At 40.1% G+C, this 23,267-nt stretch overlaps 1 protein-coding gene across 2 annotated transcripts in view; it reads right to left on the reverse strand.

Annotated features, from left to right (window-relative positions):
- Nucleotides 1-977: 977 nt before the first annotated feature.
- arl13b (ADP-ribosylation factor-like 13b) overlaps nt 978-23,267 on the reverse strand; it is an 89,755-nt gene continuing 67,465 nt past the window's right edge. For both annotated transcript variants that reach the window (XM_078559789.1, XM_078559790.1), the window contains 5 exons: nt 20,698-20,908; nt 20,441-20,548; nt 13,384-13,452; nt 3,652-3,730; nt 978-3,555 (listed from right to left, as the gene is read on the reverse strand). In XM_078559789.1, the coding sequence (XP_078415915.1) occupies nt 3,654-3,730; nt 13,384-13,452; nt 20,441-20,548; nt 20,698-20,908 (465 nt within the window). In that variant the 3' untranslated portion in view covers nt 978-3,555; nt 3,652-3,653. The remainder of the gene's footprint in view (nt 3,556-3,651; nt 3,731-13,383; nt 13,453-20,440; nt 20,549-20,697; nt 20,909-23,267) is intronic.

Consider the following 23,267-nt stretch of genomic DNA (forward strand, 5'->3'; position numbering starts at 1 on the left):
CTAGGGGAGCAGCAAGTTCTGGAGCACAAGTCTTCAGTACTAATGCCGGAATATTGTCAGGGCCCATAGCCTTTGCAGTATCCAGTGCCTTCAGCCGTTTCGATACCACGTGGAGTGAATCGAATTGGCTGAAGACTGGCACCTGTGATGCTGGGGACTTCCAGAGGAGGCCGAGATGGATCATCCACTTGACACTTCTGGCTGAAGATTGTAGCAAATGCTTCAGCCTTATCTTTTGCACTATTGTACTGTGCTCCCCCATCATTGATGATGGCGATATTTGTGGATGTGGCTCGCGAGAACACCAGTCCCAGCATGGTCCAGGTGTAGACCATCCCAACGGTACAGATCCCACTTTCCCCAATACTGGTGCCAGTGCCCCACGAACTGGAACCCACTTCTCCCATATCAGTCTTTGAGCCACGTATTCATTGCACTAATCTTATTTGCCCTATGCAATTTGCTATGTGAATCAGGTGATACTCCAGAGATTATTACCTTTGAGGTTCTATTTCTTAAATTCTGCTGATGGCTTATGTTTCATATTCAAAATGAAACAAGCAGTTTTTCCTGCACAGTTCACAAATCAAAACTAGCCATGAACAGACATGCTGCTCAAGTTTTCATACCTCCTTCACGAGGTCAGTGCTCTGGTAGTTAGACTGGTTGATATTGCTGCTTGCTTTTGAGTATTTTAATTTGGGTGACTGTTCTTTGCCCTACCCTCATAACTCAATTTACATAATGTTCAATCAGAACAAATGCACAGATGTAAAAGGAGACAGTCTCACCTTATCCACTAACAACTACTTTGGTATGGATTTATTTCATTTATATGGAATGCTCCAGAGATGATCTGAGTGTTTGATCCTTGGTTATGAGAGGTAAAAAGGTGTAATTACTGTTGAAGCTGTGTTGAATTACTGTGTTACACCTTCATCTCCAAACTAATGATAGTAAAAGAACTATGCAACACCTTTTAAAAGGTATTCTTTTTATTTTAAAAGATCATAAAATCTTCAGTTATTAAATGAAGCCCCAAAGTATAATACAACTGATTTTAATCAGATATTAGCTTTTGGCTAAGACATTTTACAGCAACATTTCAACTTTCCACATAGTATTGACATTAAACAAACTGATAAATATGTTTCACAAATCAGTACATTTAAAAAAATGATTACTGGGTTACAAATAGATATTACTAGAAAAATGTTCAAAATAATAGACATAACTACTTTCAAAAAGTGTAAATAAGTAAACTTGGGCTTAAAGGTAAGCACAATGTAAATCAAAATATTAAATTTGTAATACTTGTTATTGATGTTTGAAACACAAGAGAATAGCCTTTCTTTTTTTTACAAGAAATTTTCAGGCAAACCAATAAAGTGGGTTTTTTAAAAAATGCTGAGTACATAATTTAACACCTTGTTTATCCTGGAACAAAACAAATAGTAACAATTGACTGTGGTAAAATTTGTGTACTTAGTGTTTGGAAGAAGAAAAAAAAGAGCTTTATAATCAGAAATATAAATAAATATTTTGACAAATATTTAATGTTACAAATCTGACAATTTATAATGTTCTTACCAAAAATGAATTCACCATTATTAGTGGTATCTTGTGCAAAAGGGTGGCAGCTTCAACCACTCATCTGTGCTGTTATATGGTTCTAACACAAGATCATCTATTTGAAACATTAACTCTGTTTCTTTCTCCATAGATGCTGTTAGACTTGCTGAATATTTCCAGCATTTTCTGTTTTTATTTTAGAAACACATAACAAAAAAGTACAGCAAACACTTAGGAAGGCAAATAGTATGTTAGCTTTTATTGCAAGGGGGTTGCAGTACCCAAGTCAGGGAGTCATGCTGCAATTGTACAGGGCTTTGGCAATACCACAACTGGAGTACTGTGTACGGTTTTGGTCTCCTTATCCAGGAATGATATGCTTGCCTTAGAGGTAGTGCAATGAAGGTTTATCAGATTGATTCTGGGAATAAGAGGATTATTTGTGCTCTGAGGAGATTGAATAAGCTTATATTCTCTGAAGTTTAGAATAATGAGAGGCAATTTCATTGAAACATATAAGATTCTGAGGGCTTGCATTCACAGAATTTGAAATTATATTTTCCTTGGCTAAGAGTCAAGGATTAGGGGCCCTGTTACAGGATAAGGATTGAGACGGGGAGTAACTTCTCTCAAGTGTTGTGAATCTGTATACCAAAGGGCTGTTGGATGCTCAGTTGTTGAGTATATTCAAGGCTGAGATTAACAGACTTTTGTGCCCTAAGGGAATCGAGGGATATGAGGATCAAGTGGGGAAAGCGGAGTTGTAGTCAAAGAGCAGCCATAATCTTGCTGAATGGTGGAACAGGCTTGAGGGGGCACATGGCCTTCTCCTATTTCTTATGGTCTTACCAAGTGATTCACTGTATCCTTTTAACAGCACGTAATACTTCTATAAAATGCAAGATTTTTTTCTTGAAAGATACTTGAAAGTGCTTTAAAAACTGTCACAAACTAGTCTGATAAATACAAATTAATAACTATTATAAACAAATAAACTCAAACATTTTAAGAAAAGGAATAAACATTACAGATACAAGATGGGTCGTTTAATTAAGATAAAAAATCTAAATTTTACAGACAACTTTTATGACCACTGACGTATACTACATTATACAGCTGCTCTCTACAAGAACAGATCTATCTACATCTCAGGATGGAAAATACAAGCCACTTCTAAAATAATGTCTCATTTGACTGTATCTACAAAACCCTGATTTGTTTTCTATGATCGTGGAATATGTGAGTCTTTTAATGACAAGTGTTTCTGCAATTTAAAAACTGGGATACTTGTGTAAGCAGTTATATGATCATACCCAGAGTCAACTCAACCGTATATGAGGAAGGTGAAGGGATTATTGCTTGCCAATATTACATGTGATTTTAAAAAAATAACATTTTGCTGCATGAAACATATAACACATCCTCGCTACATTAGTGTTTGCAGACATCCAATCCAACTAAGTTTCAAGACCGCTTAAATAGAAGTTATTTCTTGAACTTTGAAGCAAAACCCAAAATATCTGCAGTTCTAAACATAATTAGTCACATGACTATGCTGTATTTTCTAGAAAGATTGCTCAAAAGACATTAAGCACAAATGGCATAAAAATGTTCTGTACTATACAAATACCAAATCTTATATTAAAAAAGTTATGTTCTTTTTCTGTCAGATTTCAGTGCATCTTCATGAACATTTCAATTGATACAAAATTCTACTGGCTGAAACAGCAGAAAAAAATACTTCTATAGTGTACTGTCTCACTGCTTCTTCCTTCCCCTATGTTTACAAAATATACCGTATGCCTAATATATCTGTCCAATACGTTCCTCAAAGCTAAAATCTGTCCATTTCAGCCATTTATTTCCATTGCAAACATGCCGATGAAGTTTCAATAGTGTCCTCGAAAGCAGAATGGAAAGCTGTTTTGTTCTGAAAAGTGACAATAGATTCATTTCCTTCTTGATAAGTTCTTTAGATCTTTCCTGATGAGAAAGAATGAACCATAGGTTTGATTTATTGAATACCACTTCAAACACTATATTTTTATTTCTGGTCAAGGAGTAACAAGAGATCCATACTGCTAGGAGATGACTTCATCGGTATCAGCATTTGGTTTCTGGCTCACTTGTACTGGTGGCAGTGGCTTACTGTAAAAATCTGTCAAATAAATTAAAAGGGAAATGTAATAGGTATTAGAAATAATGGCATTTCCTAATTAGCACCAACCAACAAGAGTATAAACCAATTGTAAAAATAGTTGTTTGGTTGTACAGAACTTGAGTATTACTGAAAAAAGACATTTTGTTGAAGTTTTTTATCTTGCACTCATTAGGATAATCGCAGGAATACTAATGTCAGGGGAAGCAACAACTTTATACTGTATGAGAAAAGAGAGTGCTGACTGGTTGGTAAGTGGACTCTGAATGGTAGAGGCATTGCCATGTAGAATAGTTAATGGTGACTGACTATTAATTGCCAAGCATTTTTTGAAATTTAAACCAGGCAGCTTGATTCTGAGCAATGCCTTGACCAGAGTCAATCTTCGACAAAATGTCTTTTTTCAGCAATACCTATTGTAAAAACCTTAGTTCTTCTCAAAACAGTTTTTTTCACAGTTTATTAACACACTGAAACCTTCGTAACAAGGGTGAATTACTGTTAGAGAAATAATTTTCATATACTTGGTCTTAAATAACATGACCATATTGTACTACTCTGGACAACACTTGGGTTCTTCTTGCATTTATTTATAGAGCATCTATCATGTTAATTTCTGATAGTCATTTGGTAGTATAGAACTTGAGTATTGCTGAAAAATGTTGTCAAAGCTTTTGTGCTGATTGGTTGGCAAATGGACTCTAATTGGTAGAGGCGTTGCCATGAGAATGCACCATAACTGATGACTGACAGTTAACTGTCAAGCTGTGTCTTTTTCTAGCAATACTCATGTTAATTTCTCTTATGGCACCTTAGGCAATGAATTACTTTCTATTGAAAATGCAGTATCTGTTCTATAAACAAAGTTCACACCAATTCCCACCAAATCCTTATGAGGAGATTTACTAATTCAAATGAAATATCATTCACAATTTGTGTTTAAAAAGCTACAAAGGTCAGTGGTTAATTAGCTGATCAGGGCCATGCTATAATTGGCCCAATTGCCCATCGGATAGGTGGGAAATCAGTTATTATGTCGTGTATGAGTGTGTGTGCATGTGAGAGTGATATATTTGGGAAGGGAGCTGTTGCACCCACTGAATTTTGCTTCAGTATGACTCAATATCAAAGGAGGGAAACAAGGGTGAAAAAGAAAGGAACAAAGGAGAAAAGGGTTTTATTTTCATCTTACTGGTGTTCCACAATAAAGCAGAATTATAAGGACAACTAGATTAGTAATCTAAATAGTAAAGATTACATATTAATTAGGTCAGTGAAACAACACCGGGTGCTGCAGTGATACGTTAATTTATTGGACTTGTCTCTTTTTATTCATTTCTTTCCAATTTTCTCCCTTCACACGAAGTGGCCATGATAACTTTTACCAAAAATCCTGTACCTTACACATGCTCCTCTTCTGAAGGCATTAAATTACTTGCCACAGTTATGGTTCTACAAGTGGTAGTTGCTTGCGGGTACCTGGCCCACAAAGATAAATATTTTTAGATAGAATTTTAAATAGAGTTTTGACCATGTGTGTTAACAGCACAGACTGTTTATTTATTGAGAGCATCATAGTCAAGCCTAAGCTTGCTACAAAACAATATCTACATAGGTATACTTACAACAAGGGCCGCTAGATAGCAATCAGGTGTTAGAATCCTTGTAGCTAGAAAATGCATCCAACGTATTATAAAATGCTCATATTAACACTGACCACTTAGCTGCAGGATGATGGTCTCCTCTACTTTGGGGGAGACCAAATGCAGATTGTGTGCTCGCTGTGTTGGATACTTCCATTCAGTCTGCAAGCATGACTGAGCTTCTGGTTGCTTACTATTTTAATTCTCCGTCCTATTCCCACTCTGACCTCTTTTCTTTCCAGGAAGGTTTAAACTAACTTGGCAGGGGAATGGGAACCAGGATGTAGCATTAGAAAGGAGAAACAAGGTCCACATAGGATTGGGACAGATTGGGCAGTAGAGTAAGAAATAGTAAGGCATTACATGGGATCAGACTAAAAGGGATTGAAATAAGGTCTAAATTAGGTTTACAGTGCATGTATGTGAATACACGGAGAATGGTAAATAAAGTTTGTGAGCTGCAGGTGCAAGTAACCACATCAGAATATGATGTGGTAATAACGGAGACCTATTCAAAAAAGGACAGCACTGGGTACTAATTATTCCTGGATACCAGGTGTCCAGGACAGAGAGGAGGAGGGATGGCAGTATTAATTAAGGAGAATATTATAGTGCTGGAGAGGGAGAGGATATCCTTGAGGGATCAAAGACAGAATCTATTTGGTAGAATTAAGAAACAATAGAATTGTATTCTATGGGTCACCAACTAATCAGAGAGAATCAGAAGACTATAGAGTAGTGATAATTGGAGACTTTAATTATCCTAATATAATCTGGGATAGTAATCGTGTAGATTGGCAGGCAAAACTGTAACAAAATAATGTGCTGTATTTACAGAGAAGATGGTTTGGATACAGTTGAGGTACATTTCCATGATGGAGAAAGGTAGTGCAACCAAACGCAGAGCTTGCTGAACTATGCAAGAGACAGAGTAAAATGAAGCAGAAAAAAGGGGCATATAACAGATAATACAAGCGAGAACCAGACTGAATACAGAAAGTGAGAGCAGAAAAGGTTCTTTCATTTTTTGATTTGATCTGCTTATGCTGCTATATTGGCTCAATAGATGACCACGCCATAAACAGTACCTGTTTGAAACACGTTTGCACTATAAACTCACTTAAGTGGATGCAGTTTGGCAATGCAATTAATGACACCACTAAACATGTAACAAATCTCTTTGACCATGTACCCTCAGAAAACGAGGAGTTTGAGTTCTTGTTCATGGTTTCAATTTTGGTGTGCCTTCATCCCAAATCAAACGGGAAGAGGTATTAGCTGAGTTCGAACTCCTCTACTCCCAACTATCCCGCCACAGTGTCCACTGAAGATGCTGAATCCTTGAAAGCGCGCCTAGCTGATCTAGCGCAAGCATATTGTGGGATTCCGAACGACCTGTCTGATTTTCACATGCAATGAGAATGTCTCACAGCATTACGAGGTCTTAAGACCAACCCAGACATACACATCAGTAAACCTGACAAAGGGATGGGAATAGTCACCTTTAACAAGCGTGACTATATCAACAAAATGCACACCATTCTTAATGACTGGTCAAATTCATATCCATTGGACCTGCCACTCAATATGACTGGACAGCCTTGCTCGAAAGTAAGCTAAAAAAAAACGCTTGCTGGACTTGTGCAAGAGCGATGAGCTGCTGCATGATATATAGGACAGGGTTCATCCTCATGACTCTCTGCATCCTCAAATGTATGTGCTACCAAAGGAACACAAAAGTGATGTCCCTTTAAGCCCTATCTTATCTATGACTGGTACTGCACAGCATGAATTGGCCAAATGGTTGGACGAATTGTTGCAACCAGTTTTGAACAAGTTTTTCAGATATACGATGAAGGATTCCTTCACATTTGCGAAGACCATACAGGACTTGTTCATCGATAGCAATGTGTGTCCATGTGTTCATTTAACATTGCTAGCCTATTCACCAATGTTCCACTTGAGGAAGCCATAGATATTTGTGCTGCAGCATTCTATCATGGCGGTCTAGGCCTGCCGCCATTGTGTGAATCAGAATTCATTGCGCTTATGAACTCAGCAATTAGTGCAGTTGAGTTCGGCTCTAACAATACCGTGTATGCCCAAATAGATGGTGTTGCCATGGGATCCCCTCTAGGTCCAGCTCTCGCAAACATCTTTGTTGGGTCCCATGAGAAACGTTGCTTTGATGGAATGACACCTAACCTTCTACCACTTGTATATTTCTGATATGTAGATGATACGTTTGCAATATTTAAATCCATAGCAGCATGTAATAATTTCCTTACATATCTTAACGGGCTCCATCCTGCGCTCAAATCTACCTTTGAAATGGAGCAGTCAAATGAACTCCCTTTCCTTGATGTACTAGTTGAGAAATCTGCCAGGGGGTTCTCTGCCACAGTCTACTGCAAGCCTACTTTCACTGGTCAATATACACATTGGGATTCTTACAGTTTCACACGCTATAAGATTGGCCTTATTGGCAACCTCGTAAATAGGGATCAAGCCACTTGTTCACCATACAAGCTTGATGCTGATATAGGGCACATCAAAGACATCCTGCAGGATAAGGCTACCATGATCATTTCATTTTGTGCTGTATATTATGCAAACTCATGAATGAGCCTTAGGCTATCACTTTCGGTTGTGAAAGGTGCCCAGTCTACCTCAGACTACTCTGGAAGGGTAAGGTATCTCAAAAATTTGTGCAACAGGTAAAGCTAGCTGTTTCACACTGCTCCTATAAAGTCGCAACACGAACGGTATTCGCCACTAACAGGATGCTGCCGTCAAGCCAAAAACACATTGTGCCGATCTCAAAAATGAGTAATGTGGTATATGATATTCAGTGCCAGTGTGATGGTAGGTATGTAAGCCATACGTCCTAAAGACTGACAGATCATATGAAACAGCAATTCCCATCCACTGTTCGCAATGGGCAAGGTACAGACTGTACCCAACCAGCCCATGCTTCCAAAACTCAAAACACAGTATCCAATATTAGATGTAATTCCGTGATGGGACAACATTTACTAACTAATCCTCAGTGTGCTAAAAGTTGTGCTGACAACCAATTTAAGATCATCAGTCGGGCTCGCAGTGTGGCGCATTTGAGCGTGCTGGAAGCTACATATATTAATACTCAAGGCCCTGTTCTTTGCAGACAGAAAGGACATGTATACACATTGCGCCAGTTTCAGTTAAACAAAATAAGTGAGAGCCATTCACTGGTTCATTCTTCAGGGCCATGCCTTGGCCAGAGTCAAGCTGCCTGGTTTAAATTTCAAACAATGCTTGGCAGTTAACTGGTGCATTCTCCATGGCAACGCCTCTACCAGAGTCCACTTGCTATCCAATCAGTACTCTCTTCTCATACAGTATAATGTTGTTGCTTCCCCTGACATTGGTATTCTTGCAACTGACCTGATGAGTGCAATACGAAAAGCTTCAACAAAATATCATTTTTCAGCACTACAGAAGTGAAAAAGGAAGAGCGAGGGGAAAAGAGGGGTCGAAAAGAGACTGGAAGATAGCATAAAAGGGAATCCAAAATTCTTTGTTGGGCATATAAATAATAAGAGGGAGCTGGCTGAGTGGGGACCAAAAAAGGGGATCTACAGATGGAGGCAGAGGGCATGGCTGAGATACCAAATAAGTACTTTTGCACCTGTCTTTTCTAAGGAAGAGGATGGTACCAAAGTCATAGTGAAAGAGGAGGCAGTTGAGATACTGGATGGACTAAGAAACGATAAAGGAGAGGTATGAGAAAGACTAGCTGTACTTAAAGTTGATAGGTCATCAGAACCAAATGGGACGTATCAGAGGATAACAAAAACAGAATTACCTGGAAAAACTCAGCAGGTCTGGCAGTATCGGCGGAGAAGAAATCAGTTAACGTTTTGAGCCATGGCCCTTCGGCAGAACTGAAGCCCCGTATCAGAGGATGTTGAAGGAGGTAAGGGTGAAAATTGCAGAGGTACTAGCCATAATCTTCTAATCCTCATTAGATATGGGGGTGACGCTAGAGAACTGGAGAATTGCAAATAAGACCATAAGACAGAGGAGCAGAAATTAGGCCATTCGGCCCATCGAGTCTGCTCCGCCATTCAATCATGGCTGATAAGTTTCTCAACCCCATTCTCCTGCCTTCTCCCCATAACCTTTGATCCCCTTACCAATCAAGAACCTATCTATCTCGGTTTGTTACACCCTTGTTCAAAAAAGATTGTAAGGGTAAATCCAGCATCTATAGGCCAATCAGTTTACTTTCTGAGATATCTGCACCTTTCTAATTCTGGTCTCTTGTGCATTCCAAATCATAATTGCTCCACCATTGGTGGCTATGCCTTCAGTTGCCTAGCCCCAAGCTCTGAAATTCCCTCCCTAAACCTCTCCATCTGTCTGCTTCCCTTTCCTCCTCTAAGACACTTGTTAAAACCTAGAGACCAATCCTTTTATCATCTGACCTAATATTTCCTTATTTGGCTTGGTGTTATACTTTGTTGTAGAATGCTCTGTTTCATTATGTTAAAGGTGCTATATAAATATAAGTTGTAGTTGGTAGTGAGAAAGCTTTTAGAAACTATACTCCAGGACAAAATTAACAGTTACGTCAACATATGGATTAATTATAGAAAAACTGCAGGAATTAAAGGCAAATCGTGCTTAATTAATTTGATTGAGTTCTTTAATGAGTTAACAGAGAAGGTTGATGAGAGTACTGCTGTTGATGTGGTATATATGGACTTCCAAAGGAGTTTGATAAAAGTGCCACATAACAGACTTACCAGCAAAGAAGAAACCCATGGAATACAAGGGAAAGTGGCAGCATGGGTATGAAGTCAGCTGAGTGACAGGAAACAGAGTGCAGGGTGAATGGTTGCTTTTCAGACTGTGGCAATTTAGGGAGATTATCCAAGGGTTGGGACTAGGATAGCTGCTTTTCTAGATATATATTAATGGGTTGGATGTACAGGGCACAATTTCAAAATTTGAAAATGACACAAAACTTTGAAGTGTTGTGAATTGTAAGGAAGATAGTGATAAACTTCAAGAGGGCACAGGCTGGCTGTTAGAATGGGCAGGCACGTGGCAGATGAACTTTAATGCACAGGAGTGTTAAGAGTTACAATTTGGTATAAAGAATGAGGAGAGGCAGCATAAAATAAAGGGTACAATTCCAAAGTGGATGAAGGAACAGAGACACCTGGGGTATATGTGCACAAATTATTGAAGATGGTAGGTGATTAAAGAGACATAAGGGATTCTAGGCTTTATAAATAGAGGTACAGAGTACAAATGCAAGCAAGTCACATTGAACCTTTATAAACCATTGGTTCGGCCTTACTGGAACATTAATATCCAATTCTGGACACCACATTTTAGGGAGCATGTGAAGGCTTGAGATACAGTGAAGAGAAGATTTACAAGAATGGTTCAAGCGATGAGGAACTTCAGTTACCTGGATGTTCTTAGGGAAGGCTGAGAGGAAATTTGGTAGAGGTGTTCAAAATCTTGATGTGCCTATGCAAGAGTAGGCAGAAAAAAAACTGTTCTCACTGGCAGAAGTGTTGAGAACCAGGGGACACTGATTTAGGCTGAGTGCTAAAAACACCATTGGTGACATAAACTTTTTTTACACGGCAAGTGGTCATGATCTGGAATGCACTGCTTGAGGGTGTGGTAGGGGCAGGTTCAATCATGGCTTTCAAAAGGAAATTGAATAAGCATCTGAAGGGAAAAAAACTGCAGGGCAGGGGAACTAGCTGATTAGCTCTTGCAGAGAACCGGCATAGACATGATGGACTGAATGGCATCTTTTTATGCTGTAATCATTCTATGATACTTATAGTGTTCCAATGAAATTCACCCAAGCTCGAGGAACAGCACCTCATCTTTCGGTTAGGCACTTTATAACCTTCCAGACTCAACATAGAGTGCAACAAATTCAGACCAAGACCACCGCTCTTTTTTTTTCTCCCCCCACAGTAGATGCTGATAATGGTTCTGGTTTTACCATTTACAGTTCCATTAAACCCATATTTTGTTTTTTTTCTTGTACCTTCATCGCCATCTTCTGCCTTGTCCTTTTGTAATTTCATGACTCCTGCCTTCCACTCTATTACAGACCTTCCCTTTTATTCTTTCCTCTGCTCTTCCCACCATTTTCCCCCAAGCTCAGTACTTTTAAACCGCTAAACTTCTTCCAGTTCTGATAAAAGGTTAAGATTTATTGGCTTGAAATGTTAACTCTGTTTCTCTCTACGCTTATGGTTCTTGATCTAATTATTTTCAGTATTTTCTGCTTGATGATTTCAGATGATTTCCAGCATCCACGCTATATTGTTTTTATGTTGGCGCAGTTGCTGGTTTGTGTTCAGTTTAGTAATAGAAACCCTGGTTGATTTTTCCCTCTAACTTGGGGCACCAGGCCCATTTGCAGTGCTCCTGCTCATATCCTGGCTGAGATCAATTAATTCAGAGGTTGTGTTTCTGATCTTCCTGGTCTGCATGACTTAGCAACTCACTACTTTAACTAGTTGAAGCATTGGAACAGTTTATACAGAGTTTATTGGGATGGGCAACAAATGCTAGCCTTGCTAACGATACACAAATCCCATAAAAGAATAAAAAAAACACAATCTAGGTTTGTAAATATTGAAATTTTAGCACGGGAGGTCATTCAGTTCTTATTGCTTATGCCGATTTGGATGTTGACTTCATACAGTTTCATTATCTTGTTTTTCCCCGTGTCCTTGTATATTCTTGTCAGTGCCATTTGAAATTAGCAGCAATCATTTGTGCCAAAGTATTTCACATAATGCTAACACTTAGGTGTGAATAAGTTTCATCAAACCTTCTCCTTTATGCATCTTGTGCTTATCTTAAGATCATGAACCTTGGATTTACCTGCCAAAAGGAAATAGTGTTTACCTTGCTTATACTAATTACCTTTTTGAAGAACCCCTGCCTTGACATTTAATCCTCTAGTTCAAAAGAATCCAGCCCCAGTTGACCTAGGTATTCCTTGAAATTCCAGATTTCTCATCTCTTATGTATTGTCTTGATAAATCTGTCTTACACTTTCTCCAGACTATTATATCTTTCTAATATTAAGCAGCTAACTCCCCTCCACTGTGCAGCTGCTGATTCTTTAAATATTCTTCCACTTATGACTTCAGCTCTCGAACACGTTTCCCTTAACTAGCTGCAGTATCTATTGCAGATGTTAAGTTTATATAAAAGCAAGTGTGTGAAGATATATGTAGATAGAGAGGAACACACAGACAGACAATGAGCACGCAAGCCAATGGACACCGATATTCGCTTCGTGGTGCACTGGGAGTGTGGGGTGTCCAATATCACTCGGAAACCTGTAAGTACTTTCAACATAACTGTCTGGCATTTTAACAGAGTCAGCTTATTATCATTTTACTTCTGAGTTTGATGTTGAATGAGGACCAGTGGGCATGCTGTGGATTCGCATGATGTGAACTCAATTCCAGCATTTAAAGGGCCAATCCAAAGTTTGAAAGAGGAGTTGGGAAGTTTGGCACAGAGACTGCAATTTCAAGGTCAAAGTGCTCCATGAGGTGAGGTTTTCTGTGAATACAGTGAATTTTTTTCTTGGTTTTACCAATATACTATATATATATAAATAATTTTGCTCCATTCAGTATGCCATTTTGTAATAGTTATTCACATAATACACTACTTTTTTTTAGATATACCGGCTGTAATAGACATCATGCTGACGAGCCTGGAGAGAGCAAAAACTACTCCCAACAGATAACTCCAAAATTTGTCATATAAATTATGCAAAATAAATACATTCTTGCTATGAAATAAAACCAAAGTATCTAAAACCATCAAAAATAAAAACAAATTACAATGATTGCTTCAGGGCTTTACATTGTATGTGATCATTGGTGGAGGTTGCTGCTGAACAAACCAAATGGAGTTCAAAATAAGCATGCCAAGCAACACTGAACGTTGAAAAAAAATTACCATTATGTTGGGTTTCACCAAGAGGTTCAAGTTTTGGAAGTCTGGTAACTTTGGGAGTACCCCAGCCGACTAAAGGAAGACAGACAAAATCACCATTAAACATGGAAATCTGGGTTGAAAAGAATCTTGCTACAATGTTGAAGTTAAAGTCCAACAAAGCAAGAAAAAGCTTTTAAAAAGCCAAAACATCCAGGTGAGCTGAAATGATCTAAATAAAATTACAGCAAACAAAATATTTAAGAAAGTATGATTTAGAGAACACAAATGAAAACATTAAAAAAATTATGTTGAAGTTAGCTAACTAAAGTATACAAGAACATTGAAAATAAATTTGATCCAGTAAAAATAGTCTTCAAGTTACTTAGATGCCCTGGAAATTGCAGAATTTGGTACATGTGTGCTCATATTGTTGAAATACTAAAATGGTAGATGGGCCAGAATAAAAACCCTTGCAACTATAGTCGTTTGGTAGTACAGAACTTGAGTATTGCTGAAAAAAGAGACATGCCAAAGCGCTTTGTCTTGCACTCTTCAGGGCATGTCACGAGAATACCAATATAGAGAGAAGACAACAATTTATACTGTATGTGAAGAGAGTGCTGATTGGTTGGCAAATGGACTCTTGATTGGTAGAGGCGTTGCCATGGAGAATGCACCAGTGATGGTGACTGACAGTTAACTGCCAAGCATTGTTTGAAATTTAAACCAGGCAGATTGACTGATTGGTCAAGGCATTGCCTTGAGGAATAAGTCAGCGAATGGCTATCACTTCCTTTGTAACACTGAAACAGGCACAATGTGTGCACATTTTCTTTCTGTCTGCAAAGAACAGGGCCCTGTATATTAATATATGTAATTTCCAGTACACACAAATGTTGGACGCTGTGGGCGGAATTTTCCCAAATTTGCACTAAGTGCAGTAGAGGGTGGGTAAAATGGCATGCTGCCCAGCGACGGTGGGTTTTCACGCTGTATCGTCCCAAGCCCGTTTCATTATTTACGCACTCCCTGGAAACATGCTGTCTCCATGGCGGGTGGGCTCCTCATTCGCCTGTCCGCCATCATCCCACTTCTGCATCACCCTGGGCGCCATGTTTAAAGGCTAGCCGCAAGGACAGCGCTCATTGCTTCTAGCTCACCACTGCTGCCCAGAGACATGGCCTTTAAAGACAAGATTGCAGCGCCCCTGGTTTAATCACAGGTCCCTCGAGCGGCTGCTGGATGCCGTGGAGGCCCGTTGCGATGTCCTGTACCCCCGCTCCGGCCGCAGGTTGGGCAGCAACGTGACCAACGTGGGAGGCGGTGGCAGTAGTGGTCAGTGCCAATGCCCTTCAGAAGAGGACAGCCACCCAGTGCCACAAGAGGATGAATGATCTCCTCCGTTCTGCCAGGGTAAGTCGTGCACACTCCCTGGAAACCATGCACGCAACTGCAGGATGCGTTTCTGGTGGTCACACACCAGCTGCACATTCAGCAAATGGAAGCCTTGCAGTTGATGTAGTCCACCATGTGTTGCAATGGAGATCTGCGCCACATGAGTGTGGTCAATCGCATCCTTGTGCCTGTGGGAAGCCCGAGATCTGGGGGAATCCAATCGTTCTTGCATCGTGGCTGCCCTGGTCCCGGGCGAAATGCACAAAGTTGTGTGCCCTCGCAAAGATGGCATCCATGACCTCATGGATGCATTTGTGGGTGGAGGCTTGAGAAATCCTACAGAAGTCACCTGTGGAGCCCTGAAAGAAGCCGCTGGCATAGAAATTGAGCGCCGCGGTCACTTTCACAGCCAATGGCAGTGGACGGCCCTCCATGTGCCTGTGGCGCCAAATTCTGCAGTAAGTAGCTGATATGAGCGACCAGTTCCCGAGACATGCGCAGTCTTCTACGACACTGGTTCTCGGTCATCTGCAGGAATGAAAGACGGTGTCTATAGACCAGAAGTGTCGCTTGGCGCCAGCCTGCGACGGCTCGCTGTGGCTCTTGGGCGGCGTGTGCGGGAGCCCAGCCACTTCTTCTTCCAGAGCTTGCTGCTCCTGCCTCTGCGCAGCCAGGAGCCTCAGTCGCTCTCTCCTCTGTCTTCTTCGCATTCTGTAGGCCATCAGGCATATAGTTATTTCGCCAGGCTCCATGATTGTGATGTACTTCTCCTGCAGGATGAAAGAGAGAGACATGTGGTTAGCATGGGTGTATTAAGAACCTGCCCTGGTTTAGTGTGATGGCCCCTTAATGCTTCCTGGAGAGTGCTGGCCACCACTTGGATGGCCAGAGATCACTGTGCTGCATGGCTGCCCTGTTACCTTGAACCATGGGGGAGGCTGGTCCAAACAGGGATGCTGACATTGCAAGGGGCTGTGAGCACCTCCAGCAGTGACTGCTACATGGCCAGCTTTAGCGAGGAGGTTGTACAACGTTTGCGCTCCAACTGCTCTGCAGTCCACTAAAGTGCTCATGAATTTGCAGTCTGTGCTGGGGGCTGGGGGAGCTCTGGAGAACTTGGTGGCACTTTGATGCCTCTGCGTTGCCTGAGTAGGCAGATAAGCTAGGAGCCCAACCCCAATCATGTCAATGTGGCTGCACCTGAACTGTCTCAGTTGCAGAGGAATGGTCACTTTCTACAGGTTTCCTAAATGCGTGGCCACTTCGCTTGCCACCTTACACTCCCACCCCGAATGCTTGTGCACTATATTCAACGGCAAGGCTGCCCTTAACCACCACTCTCCCCTCCTGCCACCAGTCGCCTCAACGGCAAGGCTGCACTTGATCCCCCTTCACAAGTCGCATCAAGGGCAAGGCTGCACTTGGTCCCTGTGCCCCCTCACCCTCACAAGTCACCTCCGAGGCAGGGTAGCACTTCACCCCGCCACCCCCCCCACCCCCCCCCCCCGCCCCGAGTGCCCCTGAAGCCAGGCGACCCCGGTGAGCTCTGCAGAACATTGCTGTGTACTCACCTCCTGTTCACCCAAAGTGCAGGCCGCCATTCAGGAAACCTGTAGAAAACGACCATTCCTCTGCAGCTGAGACAGTTCAGGCGCAGCCACATTGATATGATTGGCACGTTTCCTGCCGACGTGGACATATGATCCAGCAGGGGGTGCAAGAGCCTGGCAGGATGGCCTGATAATGACACGCTGATGTATTACAGTGAGGTTCCCGACGACCAACTCTGGGCTGAGTGGACAATCTCAACCTGCCTTCCTACTGTCGTGAAACTGATCGCGCCATATTGTCCGCTCACGGCACCTATCACACCCGCCGCCTGCAGGCACAGGAAATTCCACCTTGTGTTTTGAGTTTTGCAAGCATGGGCTGGTTGGGTACATTCTGCATCTTGTTCATTGTGAACAGCAGCTGGGGCATGCTGTTTGATACGATCCGCTAGTCTTTGGGATGTACGGCCTACATACCTAGCATCACGCTGGCACTGAAATTAATATCCAACATTACTCATTTGTGTAATAGGCAGCAACCTTTTAGTGGCGAATACCACTCGTGTTGCTGCCGTTCGCCACTAAAAGGTTGCTGCCGTCAAGTCAAATAGACGTTCTGTGTATCACACAAATGAGTAATGTGGCACATTAATTTCAGTGCCAGTGTGATGTCAGGTATGTAGGCTGTACATCCCAAAGACTGGCAGATCACATCAAACAGCATGTCCCAGTCGCTATTCACAACGGGCAAGGTACAGACCGTACACAACCAGCCTGAGCTTGCAAAACTCAAAACACAGCGTCCAACATTAGATGTGACTCCGCGCTTAGACAACATTTGCTAAATAATCCTCAATGTGCTAAAAATTACGTTGACAACCAATTTAAGATTGTCAGTCAGGCTCACAGTGTGGCACATTTGCATATACAGGAAGCTACATATATTAATACACAGGGCCCTGTTCTTTGCAGACAGAAAAAAGACGTGCATATATTGCGCCTGTTTCAGCTAAACAAAATAAGTGATAGCCATTCGCTGACTCATTCCTCAGGGCAATGCCTTGACCAATAGGGTCAAGTTGCCTGGTTTAAATTTCAAACAATGCTTTGCAGCTGTCAGTCACCATTAGTGGTGCATTCTCCATGGCAACGCCTCTTCAAAACAGAGTCCACTTGCCAACCAATCAACACTCTCTTCACATACAGTATAAATTGTTGTCTTCGGGACCTGGGTTCAAATCTCACCATGGCAGATGGTGAAAGTTGAATTCAATAAAAATCTGAAATTGAGAGTCTGATGATGACCACGAAGCCATTGTTGATTGTCGTAAAAACCTGTCTGGTTCACTAATGTCCTTTAGCAAAGGAAATCTGCCATACTTACCTGGTCTGGCCTACATGTGATTCCAGACCCACAGCAATGAAGTCGACTCTTAAATGCCCTTTGAACAAGGGCAATTAGGGATGGGCAATAAATGCTGGCCTAGCCAGCGACACCCACACCCCATGAAGGAATAAAAAAAAATTGGTATTCTTGCAAGTGTCCTAAGAGTGCAAGACAAGAAGCTTCGACATGTCTCTTTTTTCAGCAATACTTTGCAACTTTCTTGATGAATTGGGCAAGTGTTAAAATGGGGTGTTAAAATTTTCATTCTCAAGATGGTGTGTTTAAGTTCAAAAGGCATTTTGCCATTTTTTTGTCTCTTACAGGATGATTCATCCCCCAGAATAGGCTTCCTTGTAGTTGGTGAGGGCATCCAAAACCTGATCCAAGAATAACCTGGAGTCACCTTCTGACTTCTGACAGACCTACATGTATGGAATCATCCTATGTATCTTAATCCAGCAACAATGTCTGATTCTGATATCTAATAGCCATGTCCAGGACATACTGGGAAGCAAGAGGCAACAATGGCCATCCACATAGTATCTTTAATTAAGGGAGGAACTTGAACTTGGAAGGTCTTGGTAACTGATAAAGCGTCTATTAAACGATACCGAACTTTTGCCTAGTTAACTTAGGCATTCCCCTGAGGACACTCTATCCATGAATATAAGATCCTAGGGCCTTAGTTGAAATACAACACCTGGTCTGGACAAAGAATTATGACTTAGCTGTGGGGCTTGATAGCAATGATCAAAACTTGCTTTAGGAAACCTCAGGCGTAAGATCTATATCCTGATGGGACTACCAATTTTGAATGTGTTTCTTTCTCTAATTTATTTGCTTTGGCCCAGAGGGATTAGCATTCAGAGGAAAACTCTCTACGATGTTCGTCATCAAGTACCTTAATTAAAGATGCTATGTGAATGGTAATTGTTGCCTGTTTCTTGCCAGTACGTCCTGGACATGGCTGTTGGTATCAGAATCAATCAAAACAGATAACATCACTATCCTGTTATTAAATGCTTTCATTAGCAATCATGGAACAAGGAACAAATATTTTAACATCACAGACTGAGACAAGTGCACAGTACCGTTAAAGAAAAACTTTTTGACTAGCAGATTTAGTGTGTACATGACTAATACTGCCATTTAAATACATTATATGTGAGGCATGTGGGGGCGGAGGGAAATGAATGGTTAGACTTTGAACTAGAGGTTCCTTTTTCCCCCATATTGGGACGTCTTATTTACCTATAACTACAAGATTAAGACTGAAGATTAACTTTAATTTTATAACCTCTACAGGTGGCGCTATAATTCCTTAACTACCATATTAAATGGAGTCACCTGATATAAAATCGGATATATAGGTTGCATTGTAAAGCTGATTTTACAACCCAAAAGCCTCTTCCTGATGTTGATCAAGACTTACATATTTTTACTGCAACAGAAATTGATTAGACAGACAATTCACCCAGAGGTTTCAGTATATAAAGGAGAATTAATTTCTATTCTGTGTTCTTATTAAGATACATCAATAGTAATAGTTTGAAAATAGGGACCTAGAATGTAAGTCAGGAGAATTTCTAATTTGTATGGAACTTATCCTTCATACTCTGCTGATGTTCCACAACATTGATATGATTCTTTTAAAAGTTTCCAGCTAGTATCATTACAAGACCAATTAAAATATTTGTGTTACAGTCTTGCGTGCCTCACTATGGAGGTTATGGAAGACAGTTCCAGCTACTGTCTACTCCATAAATATATCTACTCCATAATTTTGTTCACATGATATCAATAAACTTAAACTTCCAGGAAAAACAAATTGTTCACAGAATGTGATGCCGCACAATATTAAAGCACCCCCTTCCATCAACTGTTAGTTGCATATCAATTGTGTTTTATTATATGCAGGTGAAGGACATTAATTAGGGTTTCACGAACAGATATAAAGGAACACTCACTGAAGTTAGTTGAGTTAGGAAGTGTACGGTTATAATGTTTCACTCTGTTAATAAATGGTAGACCGAGTAAAGATTGGTTCCAGTATCATCCTTCATCAACCGGCTTTTGTGGTATAACACCCACAACCTCCAATTTTTTCCTTTCTTTTCTTGAAGGTACTAACTCTTGCTGTGGTACATTTACATAGGTTCTAACTTACAGTTTTCTATCCTTCCCATGTGAGGCTGGATAGTGTGCTGGCAGGCAATTTGGTCATGAAGGGCGAGTTGGACAAAACAAATTCAGTTCCCAACCTGCATTAGCATGTGTACTTTTCGGCACAGAGCATTAGATAGAAGCTACAAGTGGATACCTTGACTGAATTTTTCCCTCCCCAGTGAGAGACACAATGTCAATGTTAGCAACCCTACCATCACCCTGACTATCATCAACTAACCTGGGATTTCCCTGCTTTGATGTGTACCACCCAACATGATGCAGTTGTCTATTGTATGCAGCTGTAGCTCAGATTACTGCTTTTTTTTTAAGGAAAATAGTAAAACTATATTGGTCAGCTCTATTTATTCTAAAATAACAGCCAAAATTGTTATAATTTGTCATAAATTGCCACCAAATGCTAGGAATTCCTTTTAATTTGAATATCTTTTTTGAATTTCATTTTTTCCTACAGTATTTGTGACTGCTCTATTTCAAATATAATAATTTATTGCTCCCTTTGTTTCTGAACATAATTGGTTCTCTTATTAGGTGTATGCCAGAAAAATGGGCTTCTACTCACCAGGTGGTGGCGGTGGACTGGAATTTTCAGAGTCATCATCTGTACCATATGGTTCTACCTTGTTCTTTCTCTTTATAGGAATCTTTTTGACTTTTCTCTTCCCTGGCTCTGTTTAAAACATATAGCTTGAAATATACAGTTAAGTACAAACACCATTTTAATCAAGTTTAATAAACAATGTGCAGAACAAATTTAGACAGTTACCATATATTACTGTTTGCTTCATATTCTCTAAGCAATTTCATTTGTATAATTACCAGAGTTTGGCATTTTCCAGTTGTGCTCAATTTCCTCATGTTGCTCAGTTAATACATGGGCAGTTGGCTCCACTTCCTCAATGTTTTGATTGCTGCTGCTGGATTCTATTTGCATCTTAGACAATTTTGGCTTTTCTGAGGCGTTTAGTAGAATCTCTCCATTAGATTGTGTTTTGCTTTTTTCTTTCTGTTTTCTGATTTTCTCTTCATTCTAACAAAAAACAAATGGAGAAAATAGAAAATGGCAAGTGCTGTTCTTCTCCTGTTCGCACTTCAAGGCAACTGTAATGTCTGAGCTCCCTTCTGTCTCCTCAGACCTCACACTGGCTGCTAGTTGAGGAGCTCATAGATTTCTTTGTCCCTAAAATGCCACGGCCTACTCTAGTTCTTTTGCCTTCCCTCATCAACCTCAATGTAATTACTGATCTCAAACATTCTATTTGGCAACTTTTTCTGTCTTTCCTTGCGATGCTATAGTTACCTTATTTTTCTTGTGCCAGGCAATGTTGCCTAACCTGTTGAACAGAGTTAATTGAGTGATACTATATTAAACCTATTTATTATGTCCATCAAATTATCTAACCTGATGAATAGAATCATCAGGGAGCTACTATATTAAACTTAGTTACACAAGCATGTCATTGTTGCTTGCCTAACCTGTTGAGCAGAATTGGTCTTTATTTTCAACTTGGACTTTTGAGCAAGCATGTGACCTGGTAAATTTCTTTTTTAAAAAAATTATAATCACACTCAGCTCAGAATGCCAGCTAATTACTTATGTCTACTGCTTCCAGTGTTCCCATGAACCCAGAAATCCCAGTGTTCAATTCTGTTCTAAATCAAATAATTCTGAAATCTACCCCAAAATATAAATATCAGACAATTCACATATTTTACAGACATCTCGTCCAAAGCAATTTGATCTTTATGGAATCCTGTAATGCATGTGAAGAACAAACCAATTATTCACAGGCCGTCGATTCTAGGTACTCTAAATGAAAAGTGCAAACATATTGAATGGAAAACTACAAATTATAATGTTGGAATGTATTCATATAATTGGCAAATAATAATAAATTGTATGTGCACAGAAAGATATTAACTGAAGTGTTGGTTTACTTGCCATTGCTCAAAGTCCTACTTGTGATATCCTGTTACAAAATTTCACATCTCAAGTGCCAGTCCATGAAAATGAAATAGTCTCAGTACTTCACTTTCTCGAGAATATTCATGTAGTAATAAACAACACAACTCTTTGGATATTTCAGCCATTATTAATCCTGCCAATATCATAACCAATCAGCAACCATTCCAACAAAAATCCAATCATTTATTTCCATTATTTTAACAGATTTTCATAAAGGAAAATTAAAGTTAAATTTAAAATTAACTATAATCTTTATACTCCAATTTCAGATAAATGCACACTTTGAACGTGTTATTGTACTACTAGGTCATGCCTAACTAAAAACAAGCACATACAATATTCAATACATCTGTTAAACTAAATTTTACCTTTAAGAGTTTTCTACCATAGATGATCAGAATGTAACAGCAACATAAATATTCTTGAAAATATTCTTCAGTTTATACATCTGAGCATACAAATTCGGAGCAAAAGTAGGCCACTCGGCCCCTCTAGCCTGCTCCGCCATTCAATAAGATCATGACTGATCTAATTTTAACCTCAACTTCACATTCCTGCCTACCCCAAGAACCTATCACCTTCTCGCTTACCAAGAATCTATCCACCTCTGCCTTAAAAATATTCAAATACTCTGTTTCCACTGCCTTTTCAGGAAGAGAATTCAAAAGACTCATATATCCTGTAAGAGAATAAAATTTTCCTCATCTGTTTTAAATGGGTGACCCCTTTTAAACAGTGGCCCCTAGTTCTAGATTCTTCCACAAGAGGAAACATCCTTTCCACACCCACCCTTGTCAAGTCCCCTCAGGGTCTTCTATGTTTCAATCAAGTCGCCTTTTACTCTTCTATACTCCAGTGGATACAAGCTAGCCTGTCCAGCCTTCCCTCACAAGACAACCTGTCCATTTCCGGTATTAATCGAGTAAACCTTCTCTGAACTGCTTCCAATGCATTTACATCTTTCCTTACACAGTACTCCTTATGACAAAGGTTATGTGATCTGAATAGATCCTTTAGCTGAATTTTTCAGCTAGCTATCTAATCCCATTCAACATTATTTGAGTCAAAAACTAAGCATTAACATAGCTTTCTCTCAGACCATATGTGGTCCCCAGTACTGTAGTTGGGTTTTGATGCGAGGCCTACACTAAAAATTGCAGTTAAGAGCTACTGTAGGATTTCTGAAGGTCTACAGACTTTTCTATATGCATTTTCTTTTTATTCATTCACAGGATGAGGGGGTAACTGGTAAACTCAGCATTTACATATGAACAAGGAGCAGGAATAGGCTATTCAGCCCTCAAGCCTGTACTGCCACTTAATAAGATCATGGCTGATCTGGTGGTAACCTCAAATCTGCGTCCTGCCTACCCCCGATAACCTATCAACCCCTGCTTACCAAGGATCTACCCACCTCTGCCTT

The sequence above is a fragment of the Cetorhinus maximus genome, chromosome 16 (genome assembly GCF_964194155.1).
Source record: "Cetorhinus maximus chromosome 16, sCetMax3.hap1.1, whole genome shotgun sequence".
NCBI lineage: Eukaryota > Metazoa > Chordata > Chondrichthyes > Lamniformes > Cetorhinidae > Cetorhinus > Cetorhinus maximus.